This window comes from Sphaeramia orbicularis, chromosome 12 (genome assembly GCF_902148855.1).
Source record: "Sphaeramia orbicularis chromosome 12, fSphaOr1.1, whole genome shotgun sequence".
Taxonomy (NCBI): Eukaryota; Metazoa; Chordata; class Actinopteri; order Kurtiformes; family Apogonidae; genus Sphaeramia; species Sphaeramia orbicularis.
Genome location: NC_043968.1, coordinates 28769258 through 28782480, shown reverse-complemented (window position 1 = coordinate 28782480; position 13223 = coordinate 28769258). Strand labels below are relative to the sequence as shown.

Below are 13223 nucleotides of genomic sequence, written 5' to 3'. Positions count from 1 at the left end.
GCTCACTTAGCAGATCTATCCCACATGCTTTTAGGATGTTTGTAAGAACCTTGAAAGACAGATTTTCTTCTTCTGCTTGTCTGTCTCCCTTGTCCTTTTCTTTGTTAACAGTCCCAGTGTCATTCTGAGCTTCCCAAAATGAAGGACTTTCCAAGCTCAGAACTTGTGCTGACTTGGCTCCCTCTAGAAGGTAGTTGGCAGACAGAGCTAATGGTTAGCTGCAACAGGGTCTCTTTCTCTTTCTCTCTATCTCTTGGCCTGTCTGGGGCGGCCAAGCAGCTGTCTTCTTAGTGGTGATTCTGTTCAACCCACTGTTGGATGTGCCTGTTGGGCCCAGAGGGATCAATTACCAAGGCCGGTACCAACCCTGAGCCATGGGGAGGGACGCGGTGAGGGGGGGGTGGGGGGGTTGAGGATTCCCATCAGAGAACCACAGAGAGATGGAGAACAATTGAGAGGAAGTCACAAGTGTGTGTAGGGGGGTGGGGGGGTGGGGGGTCCTTACCAACCCAATCGAAAGAGCTTTTTCATACTCGGACGAACACATGCTGTCACGGGCAGATGTATAAAAAGCTTAAATACTTTTAAAGCTTATAGGGGGATGGAGAGTGGACTGGGGGTTGTCTAAAGGAAAATGTATGCCTTGTAAAAAATGTTTGTGTGGCAATTACATGCATACTGTACATATAAAATTTGTTATTTTACTATTGTTTGTGATAATTACGCTCTCTTCTCCTCTGTGAAAAAGTCTTAATTTTAGAAATCAGTCATTCTCTCAGTCGGGACCATTTTTGTTCATGCGCCTCTGTTCACTCCAATCAAGACAGATCTAATGGAACATATGATTAAAACCTATCAGTACATTTATCTTTGTTTTTTTTGTATACTTCTCAGTCCTCACTACCCTGTTCTATTCTTTCTTGTAATATTTGGAAATATCAGGTCTGTTTGAAACAGTATGTATAAAAATGGATGAGGCACCGATGATCAAATCAATTACTGAAGGCTCAAGAGAATCAGTTTTCTTTTCCAGTCAAAGATTTGCAGAATAAGAAGTTTTCATCTCCTGTCCTGAACTGGTCATCTTTGTATGCGGAGGACTTGCCCTTCATTTGCACAGCTGAGCACCTGAATCAACCAGTTATTATCTCTACATCAACTCAAATCGACCTGAGCAGCTGAGATAAGACAGGCATCTCAACCCTAGTGTGATCAAATATGCACGTAGCAAGCTGCAAGGCAATGAGGCAAAAACTGCGGTGGTATGAAACACCAAACCAACTTTTAAATTATTAGTCATAAACACAGTAATTCACAGTGTAGATAAAAGCACAGTTTAATGTTATGCACATTCAGCACAGCATGGACACTTTTATTAGACATTTCTGTTTTCCATTATCTGAAATTATCACCTCATCTGTGGACTAGTGTCATACAAGTGAACTGCTCTGAGTAGCACTCACATGTTCATGCTGGATAAATTGGTTTAATATATGTCTAATATTACATTTCCTTTTAAAAGTTGAATTTGCTCAATTATAGGACAAAAACCACTTTAGAAATTAAAGTCCCTGTGAACAGGCACTTAAAGGCTTAACAAAAAGAGCAACAAGATGACGTGCATGAACCCTGAGTGCCCTACATATGTTTTCCACATGTAAAATGTAGGTCTGAGTGGTTCAAACCTGTCTCTATGTCTTTCAGTCACGCTACTCTTTTTTTTTTTTGCCCAACATAATTTTTCCATGTCTGTTTTGAATTGTTCATCTTATCAGCCTGTCACAAAAGCCGTCAAAAAACCTGAAGTGATTTTGCTTTTCTGCTCTAATGGCGCACTCGCTCTGCCTCTTCCTCACCCGGCTCCCTGTGTCGGCACATGCAGAGAGAAATAGCTCCTTGCGCCTTTTCATCTGCCAGTCTAAAATGGTGGAGGGCACAACGCAGAGCATCCTCCTCTCTGGAGAGAGACAGCAGAAAGCCTTTCACTGAGAAGAGGAGGTATGGGAGATGACTGCTGAGACTACATATCGCTTTGGTAAAAGATCCTTTTTGGAAACGCAGCAAAGGCAGCATTTGACTGCAGTGACTGTGATAAAATGTATATTCAAATCATTAAGCATCATGGAGGGAGGAAAGTATTCTGGGAAAATAGTTCCTGTGTAACAGTGTTTCTTATCTGTTGTCAGGACAGATAAGAAACGCTGTTATGCAGCTGTTGCCCTTGCACCAGCTGTTATTGGTATAAATGTTATTTGTGCACTATGGCTTGGAAAGAAAAGCACAGAGTATTTCAGGTTTTATGTCATTCTGCTTGTCCTAAAAACCAGACTGAAACCTAGTTGCCATGGAAACTAAGGAATAAACACAACTCATGATCATCCAGTAAAGTCCGCTCATAATGTACAGTAAATGACTGTCAGTTTTCTGACCATCTGGTTGCCATAAGTCACACACTTTGGCAGGCATCTGCTTTTATACAGAACAGAAAGAAAATAAAGCAGTGACTGATGAACATGCAGCCAAGTGTCCATACGCATTAATTCGTTCATTAAGTGAACCCAAGGAGCTCATTTACAGTCTTCAGGCTCGAAATGGTTCATCTGAGGAACTGCGTTTTTCTGTTAGGTCATCCTCTTAGAGGGGAAACTTGTCACGGTAGAAGCAAGACTCTTGATACAGAAATAAATTACATGGTATAGCTGTAATATTTAAGTGTACATCTTTTTGACATGTGTCCTTTTCAGCTGCTGCTGTGCGTTGCTAATAAAAGTAACCTCACTCAAAACATCACTGTCAACTATAAGTAATGTACATATCAATCTTCATATGATTTTTCTGGAGCTAGCCTTAGAAAAATCCATATTGTGTTTTTATTGACAGGAACAACATGTACTCTTCAAAGCAGGGTCAGACAAAGATAAATGCATTGAGAGGAGGACAGAGAAGTAGAGGGAGGGGGGAAATGTCATAGTGACAAGGAGTAAAATGCGAAAAAGTAGTATGACATGAAGGCCATCTTTTACAGATGGAAAATCCCACACAGCATCACAGCACATACTGTACCTAATTTGCCTCACAGTTAATACTGAGCCGTGGTGCCAACTGAAAACAAGAGGTAGAAAGGGGTTGTGGTGTCTTTCAGAACAACCCCCTGTGTGACAGAAAAAAATATCAAACATTTGACCAACACACGTAAACCGCCTGCTGACATTTGTCTAAAATAGTACTTTATGGAGCTGTGGGGCTGAGTCACACTAACTTAGTCAAATTCCCAGAGGGACAAGTCTATTTGTCTGCAATGATGTTTTTTATACACAAACACCTGACAGACAAGTTGGACATGCTCACTGGACTGTGCATGACCAATAGTCCTCCTTAGGACATATTGGGGCGGCTGCAGTTTGGGTTTAACCTTGAAAAGCCTCAGGGAAGGTGCCATTTGTTCCAAGTTATCCGGAGGGAGGTTGATGAGTAAATTAGGGTAAACTGTTTGTTTTGTTTTTGTTGCAATTCTCCCTAGGGTCTACCAGTAACAAGAGGTTTATGTAATTTTTACTGTGGAAAATGACGTAAGCCCCAAATCATCTTTAACCTTTAATGCATTTCAGGTTACATGGTTGTCAAGTAATGTCCTAAATGTGCCGGACTTCCTTCAAACTCACACAAGATTAAAGGGAGCAGTCACATTAGACCACACCATCCATCACACGAATTAAAATTTTAAGAAGCGTTTTGAACAATGACCCGGGTCTGCTTGTTGCCAGTTATTAGAATCCTTGACAGTGAAAGCTGCTTAAACACACCATGCACACGCAGACTGGCACAGATGAGTGCACATAGCTGTCCAGCCATTTGACTAGCTGTCACTGAGCTTAAAGTAGCCAATGAAGCAAGCAAGAAATACCTGTCACATCCCACATATTGTCAGCGTAAGCCGATGAGAGTTACATTGACTGGCACTCTAAGCAGGATACGGCATGTTCATGTAGGCCAAGGCGTACGGGGCCACACTTTGTAGAAAAATGGGGACACACATTGAAAATTATTAATATGCAAGAAGCTAAAACACCCTCAAATAGATATCAGTGTAAAACACATGAACACGCATTTGATACATTGGACCTATTAGCCTGCAAACACACACTGACCAGCACATTTGCATACTCAACCGCTTCCAACACACACACTAGCTCTCATATCTGTCAAATATAATAAATGGTTGCAGCTATATGTTGCTTATGATTGTGTGTGGGCTATCTGCCTGCCCAGATAACAAATTACATTGTAGGTGGAACATGTAACGGCTGTCACCTCAGTCTGCACAACCAGGTATATTCAGGATCGAGTCAGGGTGCAGGGAGAGACCATCACGAATCACAGCTGCTAAGAGGAAAGAAGCAGCAGCTGACTGATAACAAACCCTACCATGCAGGTTCACCATCCTGTTTATGTATCAGCTATGCATTTGTGTGTATGTGTGTTTGTCTTTTAAAAGGAAAGCAAAAACAAGTTAGTCAGCTGATGACTAAATCGTGACAGATGCATTAATGATGCCCCACTGGACCTCAGTGTTCACCCATTGACATTCACAGATAGGGCAGTTGTGTTGCGTGTGCGTGTTGTGTAACATCAACAGAGACCTTTTTAATTGCTACACTATAGACTGCACATAGCGGAGAGGGGAGTAGCGGTGTTTACATCTCTTGTGAGGCTGGTTTAAAGCAGCGGGAGGGTGTCAGGCAATAGGAAGGTATGTGTATGTGTGTTTAGCTGGGTGAGGATGGGGTGAGTCGGGGGGGGGGGTTGAGGTTGAAGTGGAGAGGAGGAGGGTGAAGAGCTGGAGCTAGGGCTTGGAGGACGGGTGAGTGAATGAATGGGCGGCATCTTAGTGAATACAAGCAGTTGCTCCCCATCTGTTGCCATCATTAACATTAGGAGTGTCCCTAATTCAAGCTAATTGCTCGCGACGAGGAAGTAAACAAACCGCGTGCAGTTTGTGGAGACGAGCTTAAGATGAAGAGGGAGGCAGAATGTATTTTCAGTGGGTTACAAAGTGCATTTCTGGATGTAATGTACATATGGCTGAAAAAAAAAAAAAAAACAGCTCAAGATAACATGGCTGTAATACAGAGAGCAAAGCCCAAGGGTGCAATCCAGATTTCATATGGTCAGTTAAATTACAGGTCCACTTTGTGTTGTTTCTTAAAGCCAGACTGACTTCCTGATCACGTTGACTGCACATAAGTTCAGCATAATACAACAAAAAAAAAAACACAACATGATGTTGCATCACGATTATCATGGTGTTGTTTGGTTTAGAAAGTCCTCCTGTACCCCCTCCTGTGTATTATGCTATCTTTGTGTCTAACTGGAGAACAGTCCTCCAAAAGATCAAGTTCTGAATCATAGTTTGGATGACTGTGTGGTCCTTTGGTGTCTATATTTGTGTAATATAGTTTGGGCAGATGAACGCATTACCTTCAAATCTTTTGAAATTGCTCCCAAGGAGAAACCAAAAAAGTGGAAGTCTATACAATTTTTCTAAGGCCTTCGTGGATTCCTTAGAAGTTTTTTTGTGATCAGACAAGAAGAGTTGAGGAAAGATGTTTTTACCTGCTGACGGTTTAGGTTGTAGCTTCAGCCTTCATCAAAGCTGTCAAAGGCTTCCTGGTGTGACGTGTCTAAAAACAACTGAACGGGCCAGGAAACTTTTCAAGATAAACATCTTTCCTCAACTCTACTCACAAGAAAACCTCTAACAAACATTTGAAATGGAAGACATGATGAATGTAGTCGATGTCTTAGTGGATTTATTAAGATTTCACCATGAGGTCAAGCAAAAGGAAAATAGGTCTGCATTGGCCACAGGAAATGTCTCTACTGTATCTAAACATTTTGGTCCACTAAAATAGTAATAACTTTTACCAAAACTAAAAGATTTTAAACCAACACAATCAGTAAAAAATCTGGGCGTGATTTTTGACTCTGAGCTGAATTTTATCCCACATATCAAAAATATAACAAAAACAGGTTTTTATCACCTTAAGAACATAGCCAGAGTCCGCCCGTTTCTCTCTCAGGCCAGTACGGAGGTGCTAATGCATGCTTTTATTTCTTGTCGCTTAGATTACTGTAATGCCCTGCTCTCTGGTCTTCCCAAAAAGAGTATTTTAAATCTCCAATTACTACAAAACTCAGCCGCATGCGTGCTGACAAGGACCAGAGGGCGGGAGCACATTACACCGGTTTTAGAGTCGCTGCATTGGCTCCCCGTACGCTTCAGGATCGATTTTAAGATTCTCTTGCTGGTTTTTAAATGTCTTAACGGCCTTGCGCCCTCCTATTTATCTGATCTGCTTTTACCATATCAACCCTCGCAGACCCTGAGGTCCTCCGGCACTGGCCTTTTAACCATACCAAAACCCAGAACAAAAACCCACGGTGAGGCAGCATTTAGCCACTATGGCCCCCACCTGTGGAACAGCCTGCCGGAGAGCCTCAGGACTGCAGAGACTGTTGTTATTTTTAAAAGAAGATTAAAGACACACCTTTTTAATCAGGCTTTTAACTAATTTTTTAAACTCTTCTTGTTCTTATTTTGTTTTATTTATCACTGATACTTTATCTATTCTATTTTATTTATAATCTTACGTATGTCTCTTGGTACTGTATTTATTTTATTTTATTTATTCTCTTAGTCCTATGTTATGCTTTTAGTCTTTAGCTTTAACACCAGTGTTTCCTCAGGGGGGTCCTCCACACTGGGAGCTGTGTCTGGTCTGCTAGTGGGGGTACTGTCCTTGGGTCCCTTTGGCCCGGCTGACTGGGGGTCCTCCCTTCGATGTGGGGGTCCACCTGTCTGTCGGAGTCGGGGGGCCTGGGTGCCGGTCCCCCCGATGGCACGGCCTGTGGCTCCTCCCAGTGTGGACGGCCCCAAAGGTGGCGTTTCCTTGATCCACAGTGCCATGCCATGTCTCCCTGTTGTGTGTGTGTGCGTGTGTGCGTGTGTGGGCGTGTGTGTGTGTGTGTCTAGTATGGAGGGTGGGAGGGAGGGGTTTTCTTTGTAATTGTTATTCTGTTTTTATTGTGTAATTGTTTTTAATTCTGTAAAGCACTTTGTGTTGCATCTGTGCATGAAAAGCGCTTTATAAATAAAGGTTGATTGATTGATTGATTGATAAAATACATATCCATCAATATCAAAGCTGAAATTGTTTAATTACTTCAGTTAAATTAGCAGGTCTAACTGAACTAACATTAAATATACACTGCTTTGACAAAAAGTCACCTACATAATATTTTCATTGGATCATCTTTTGTTTTGATAAGGGGCCACATTCACTGTGATATTGTTTACACCAAGCAACACTTGGCTGCACTGTCAAAATAAATGTCGCAACATTTGTCTCTGTCAAGAGTTGCCTTCATATTTTGCCATTATTTCGAGCAAATCCTAAAGATTCTCAATGGGGTTCAGGTCTGGACTCTGTGGGGGCCAATCCATGTGTGAAAACCATGTCTCATGATCCCTGAACCACTCGTTCATAATTTGAGCCTGATGAATCCTGGTGTTGTCATCTTGAAATATGTCTGTGTCATCAGAGAAGGAAAAAAATCCACTGGTGTTCAGACCTGCTCATCTATATTATAAAAGCCAAGTGGCCTCTGTGTGTGTGTGTGTGTGTGTGTGTGTGTGTGTGTCTCGGGCATCACAGGAAATCCAGAAAGAGCTGACTGCTGCAGTTTGGCATACTTATGTATTTTTGGTCAAGGAAGGCAGTAGCAAAAACAGCAAGCTGATAGGACCAATATTTTGAGAGATATTAGTCATTTTGGAATACGATAGCTTCAATCATGTTGCTATGGCCAGAATGCTTTGGCGGTGACTGCTGGACAAATGCGGTACAGCATGCACGAATACACAATAGCATAAAAACTATCACATCTAGAACCCGTGGATCCCCATGGGTCAGCCCGCTAGTTCAGTATATCCAGGTTCAGCCGATTTTATTTTATGAACATAAGACGTTGCTGAACCTAGACCTGACCACCTGAACCAACCTTAGATCAAAACACTACCCCCACAGGCTTGTACTGTAAGCACTAGGCATGATGGATAAAAATTTCATCCAGCTCTCTTTTTACTATGATGTGCCCATCACTGGAACAGGGTCAGTCTGGACTCATCAGACCACATGACCCTTTTTCTACTGAAACACAATCCACTCTTTATGCTCTCTATCAAACTGATGGTTGTTTAAGAAATGAGGTGCTGTTCCCTGCATCAACTACGGTTAAATCACTTGTTGCAGCTCCACCATAATCACTGAGTAGAAGGCTACTACATATTTGCTTAGTTAAATCCAGATAGTGACTTTGGCCAGGTTGTGTATACAATTAGGGCTGCACGATTAATCAATTTTAAATTTAAATCAGATTTTTTAATCCTATAATGCCAAACGTATCATATTTGATACATGAGGTTTGAAGCCCTCTACATGATCAGTGTGATATATTTTTTTCTTGAAACACCTGATGTATACAATTAGATACATGCAATACACAGATAATCCACCAGGGGGAGGAATTTGTTCACCAGAGGCCTTTCCAGTGACACTACAAGACTGACATTAAAGAGGAAGGAGGCAGAACTTTGACAATTTTGAAAAGGAATGACCAATTTGCTAGACATGTTTGTGTTATATTATGTTTTTGTTTGTTCAACAATAATATTTAACCATTAGGACCTGATGGATCAAATATGATACAAAATTGAAACTCATACATCAAAATTGATATTTGAAAAAAAATGTTTCAGTTGTTCAGAAGGACCAATAAAGGCTCCAGTTTCAAAGAACTGGAATTTTCTGTCAATGATTTAATGGTTCAGGCTTTACAGGGTTAATTAGGACAGTGTTTAAAAAATTGTAATTGTCAAATCGAGTTTCATCTCTCTTGTGCCTCCGGGCTACCATAGGCCATAGGCTCCTCCTCCTAACTGTGAGAGCGGTCTCCACAGTCTTTGGTCTCCACACACCAGTACAAAAATGCTGTTTGCTAAGGAGAGTGAGAAGTTTGTGTCTAAAAATAGAAAGAGCAAGTCAGCTGTGTGGAATTGGTACGGCTTCGAAGTTTCCGATGAAGACCAAACCATTCCTCGCTGCAAACTCTGCCTGAAGGCGGTATCTGTCAAAGACAGCAGCACAACCAACTTATTTCAGCACCTCAAACATCATCACATGCCATAGTGGGAGCAGTGCATTGCATTGTGGGCTGCACACGAAAACGATATGCCGACTTCTGTTGTCTTTTACAGTTTTACCCAAAAATCAAAATCAAAAATCAAGTTTATAGAGGAAGAAAAAAAATTGTGATTTTATTTTTGGCCAAAATCATGCAGCCCTATATACAGTATAAGATAATATATAATACACAATGTATTTTGTATGTAAACGAGTTAAAAATTGAACTAAGTAGTTGTATCCGGGTAGCAAAATTGTTATCAATACAGTTTAAACAAAATAACAGAATTAAAGAAAAAAAAACATGACATAATTAACTTTTTCTTATTGCAGATACTTTATTTTCAGCTCTTCCAGACTTTCACATTTGGTGTGCACTTGGTGTATGTTTGTGAGTAGTTTATCTAACCTGAGGTAATAAAAGAGAGTATGAACTCACCGTGGTGGTTTTGACTCGGCCTCCGGGCTGTGTACAAGTCCAGCCAGATTTATTGACTAACAGGTCACAGCCTTCGTCCTCCAAACATGGCACCATCTCACACCACTGCTTTTTCCGAACGATACTAGCTGTAGGGAAGACAAAAAGAGAGAAAGAGGAGAAGGAATGATTAGGATGGACCAGAAAGCCAATATGGAGGTAAAAAAAAACAAAAAAAAACAGAGAGAGTGAGAAATAAATGAGTGTAGAAAAATGACAGGGAATGGTGGATGCAGAGATGTAATGATTAAAATAGAGACAGGGTTGAGGGATGACAGATAGAGTGAGACAGATACAGGCAGAAATTTAACACGATGGAAGAGTGATGGGGAAAAAAAAGAGATACGAAAAATGTGTTGAAATACATATAAATGGTGTGAAAAGATGGAGGGAAATATGGAGAGATGCAGAGGGGAGGAGTAAACGAGAGATGAGATTTGCAGGTGGATGGAGTGCAATGAAGTAAAAAGACAATTGAGAGATATGAGTAGAGGGTGACAGTGAGAGATGAGAGAAAGATGGAGAGAATGGGAGAGATGGAGAGAGCTGTGATCAGTCAGGTAAATAAAACCAAACATTACAAATGATATTTGGCAGGTATACAGACATTTATGCATTCTACAGCATTTCAACCATTTCAAACAGGAGAAAAATATGTTTAAAGACGTCTGTCCCCAAGACACAACGGCCTGTCATGCAGCATCTATTAATCTGTGACATTCAATTCACAGTTTTTTTTTTTTTAATAATAAAATGCCATTTGTATAAAAAGATTAGAGTTTGTGAGTTTGTATGTTTCTCAGAGAAGCTTCAGGGTTGAGTTCATTACATTTAGATGCAGGCTTTACTTAGCAACTGAGAATGACATACAGCTGTGCAAATTATTTCACCACTGTGACAAAGCAGTGAAAAGCCTACATTTTTCAGAAATATAAAGCTGTCAGGGTTGTTTAATGTGCAAATATGAAGCAAAAATCAGTCAAAAGACTAAGAAAATCAAACTAGTCGAGTAGGGCTGGAAATAACCATAATTTTAATAATCGATTAATCTGTAGATTTTTTTAATATCTAATCGATTCATCGGATAAACACAAAAGACACAATTCTCAAAGATCGGTATTTAACCCAAAGTGATATACAGTCACAGAAAAAATTATTAAACCACCCTTGTTTTCTTCAGTTTCTTGTTCATTTTAATGCCTGGTACAACTAAAGGTACATTTGTTTGGACAAATATAATAACAACAAAAATAGCTCATACTAGTTTAATTTCAGAGCTGATGTCTATCCATTTTTCATGTTTTCTTGATAATCAAAATCAGTTCTTACATTAAATATCTATGGCATTGTACAGCCAAAAATAGTGTTTTTAGGCATTCCATGTTTTCTTTTCTGTCTTTTTCTAGTCACATGATACACACAGGAGTTAGTACTTGATTGCATAACCATTGTTTTTGATGACTTTTGATGGTCTAATAATTTTTTCTGCAACTGTAGGCTGTAGACAAGTCACTAATGATTACATCCCCACAATGGCTTTGCATAAAGTTAGGGAGCATTAGCCTGGTACCTAGACTTGTTATGGGTAGATACTAGCAAGATATAGTCTTCCACCAGCTCCGGTTATAGTCTATCAAACTAGTGTTGTATGAATTAGATCCAGTCAACAATAGGTAACGTTAGTATGGTGGCCTGATAACGGAGATGGATGAAAACGTTAACAGTACAACGATAGTGTCTAACTAGCTAGTGGGCTAAAGTAATCACAACATGTGGGCTATCTTAAACTAGGTTTACATTATGTTCCCGGTGGCCATGGCAGCCCTGTTTGCCCGAACCATAGTACGCCGTGGGATTTTGGCCATTTTTTTCTCCATATTCATGTTTTGTTACATGAACGGCACACTACGTTTCAGCCAAACAGGGCTGCTGTGGATACCACAAACATAATGTAAACTTAATAATCTGGAACGGCATCCAAAGCCTCAGCAATGCTCTCTGCTCTCCATGCCCTGACCTCACTTTTTATTATTTGTCTTATTTTTGTTTTTTTTTTGGTTTTTTGTACTCCTTTACTGTAAATGTCTCATGTTTTTGTTTATGATTTGGGTGCCTAGGATGTATTTGTGTGCCTGTTTTGTCAAAGGATGGGGAACGGATGGGTGTGTGGGAGGGTAGTGGGAGTTTGTGTTCTTTGACTTCCGTATGAATATTTATACTGTAAAATCCTACATTTGCACTTTAAAATGAATTTTAAAAAACCTTGATGAAAGTGCCTTATGCAATATATGCAATATGCAATGCAGTGCAATAAAACCCTTATATTGTAGTCGTTCTTCTTAAACTATTACTGCACTTCCCTGTCTGTTTTATTTTACACCTACATTGGCCAATATAAACCTTCAAATCAAGAAAAAAAAAAGATCTGACCTTGAAAAGTCATCAACACACAACAAACATTCCAAGAACAGAATAAAAAAAAGCTCATGCTGAACTACTGTTACACTGAATTTGCACAGAAAATCACAAGATATTTAATATTTATTTCCAAAGTAAATTATTTCCAGAAAATAAGGTTTCCTGTACTTTTTGCATTTTTGTGCTCAAATATGACCTGACTAGTAATTTTACTTCCTGGTTAATAACCTCTGTGCTTTTTCCTCAAAACTCAGACTGCCCTTTTTCTCCAAGTCACTGCTGGGAGTTCAAAGGGGTAGGGGTTTATGCACTGAGCTTTACTTTGTCCTTCTAGATTCATAGTCCACTGAAAAAACACTCAAACCAGGGTAGTGAAGCAATAAGGACATTTCTTCCTGACAGCTCTGAGTACTGGAAAGTGTATTTGCTGGACTGCATGCAGCGTCTACAGTATCTGCTTTGCATACATACAAAGGATTTCTCTTTATGATTTTTGGGCATATTAATTCTCCACAGAAGTATTCACCCCCTCCCTCTGCAGGACATGACATCAACAGGAATTCCTGCATTTTTGGTTTAATTACTACAGTATGTCCGAACTCTTACAGCAAAAATAAAATTAAACACAATATCACTGTAAAATTATATTGTCTAATTCCTGCAAAAGACTCATCTGAATGGAACAAAAATGAGCCTAACAAAAGTCAGTAACAAGTTTCTTCTTCTCTCAGCCTCGATTTAACATCTCATTTAAGGCTCTACCACTTCCAGTGACCGCTAGTCTGTAGATAACTGCCAATAAATTATTGTTCCGCTAAGATACCAACAATACTTTCAATAGCTTTTTTTTCAGTAGTGAGCCACTAAAAGAAACCAGACAGAATGTATTGAGGTTACCTGTTCCTGTGAAAAGCAATGAGGCAGACTAAATCATCAATGTGCTTCTGAGAAAGATGTCAAAAGCTCAGAATTTACATTAAACTTGTGGTGTTTGAAATAACGCTGTTATAACAACACATCAGCACTATGCTACATAATAATGTCCTGGATAAGGATGTCATTTGAAATATGGAAACTATGTTCTT

General features: G+C 39.9%; 1 protein-coding gene across 3 annotated transcripts in view; it reads right to left on the bottom strand.

The window, feature by feature from the left end:
* Positions 1-13223, bottom strand: part of LOC115430346 (chemokine-like protein TAFA-5) — a 169722-nt gene that overhangs the window by 11725 nt on the left and 144774 nt on the right. For all 3 annotated transcript variants that reach the window (XM_030150307.1, XM_030150306.1, XM_030150308.1), the window contains exon 3: positions 9682-9809. In XM_030150307.1, coding sequence (XP_030006167.1) covers positions 9682-9809 — 128 coding nt within the window. The remainder of the gene's footprint in view (positions 1-9681; positions 9810-13223) is intronic.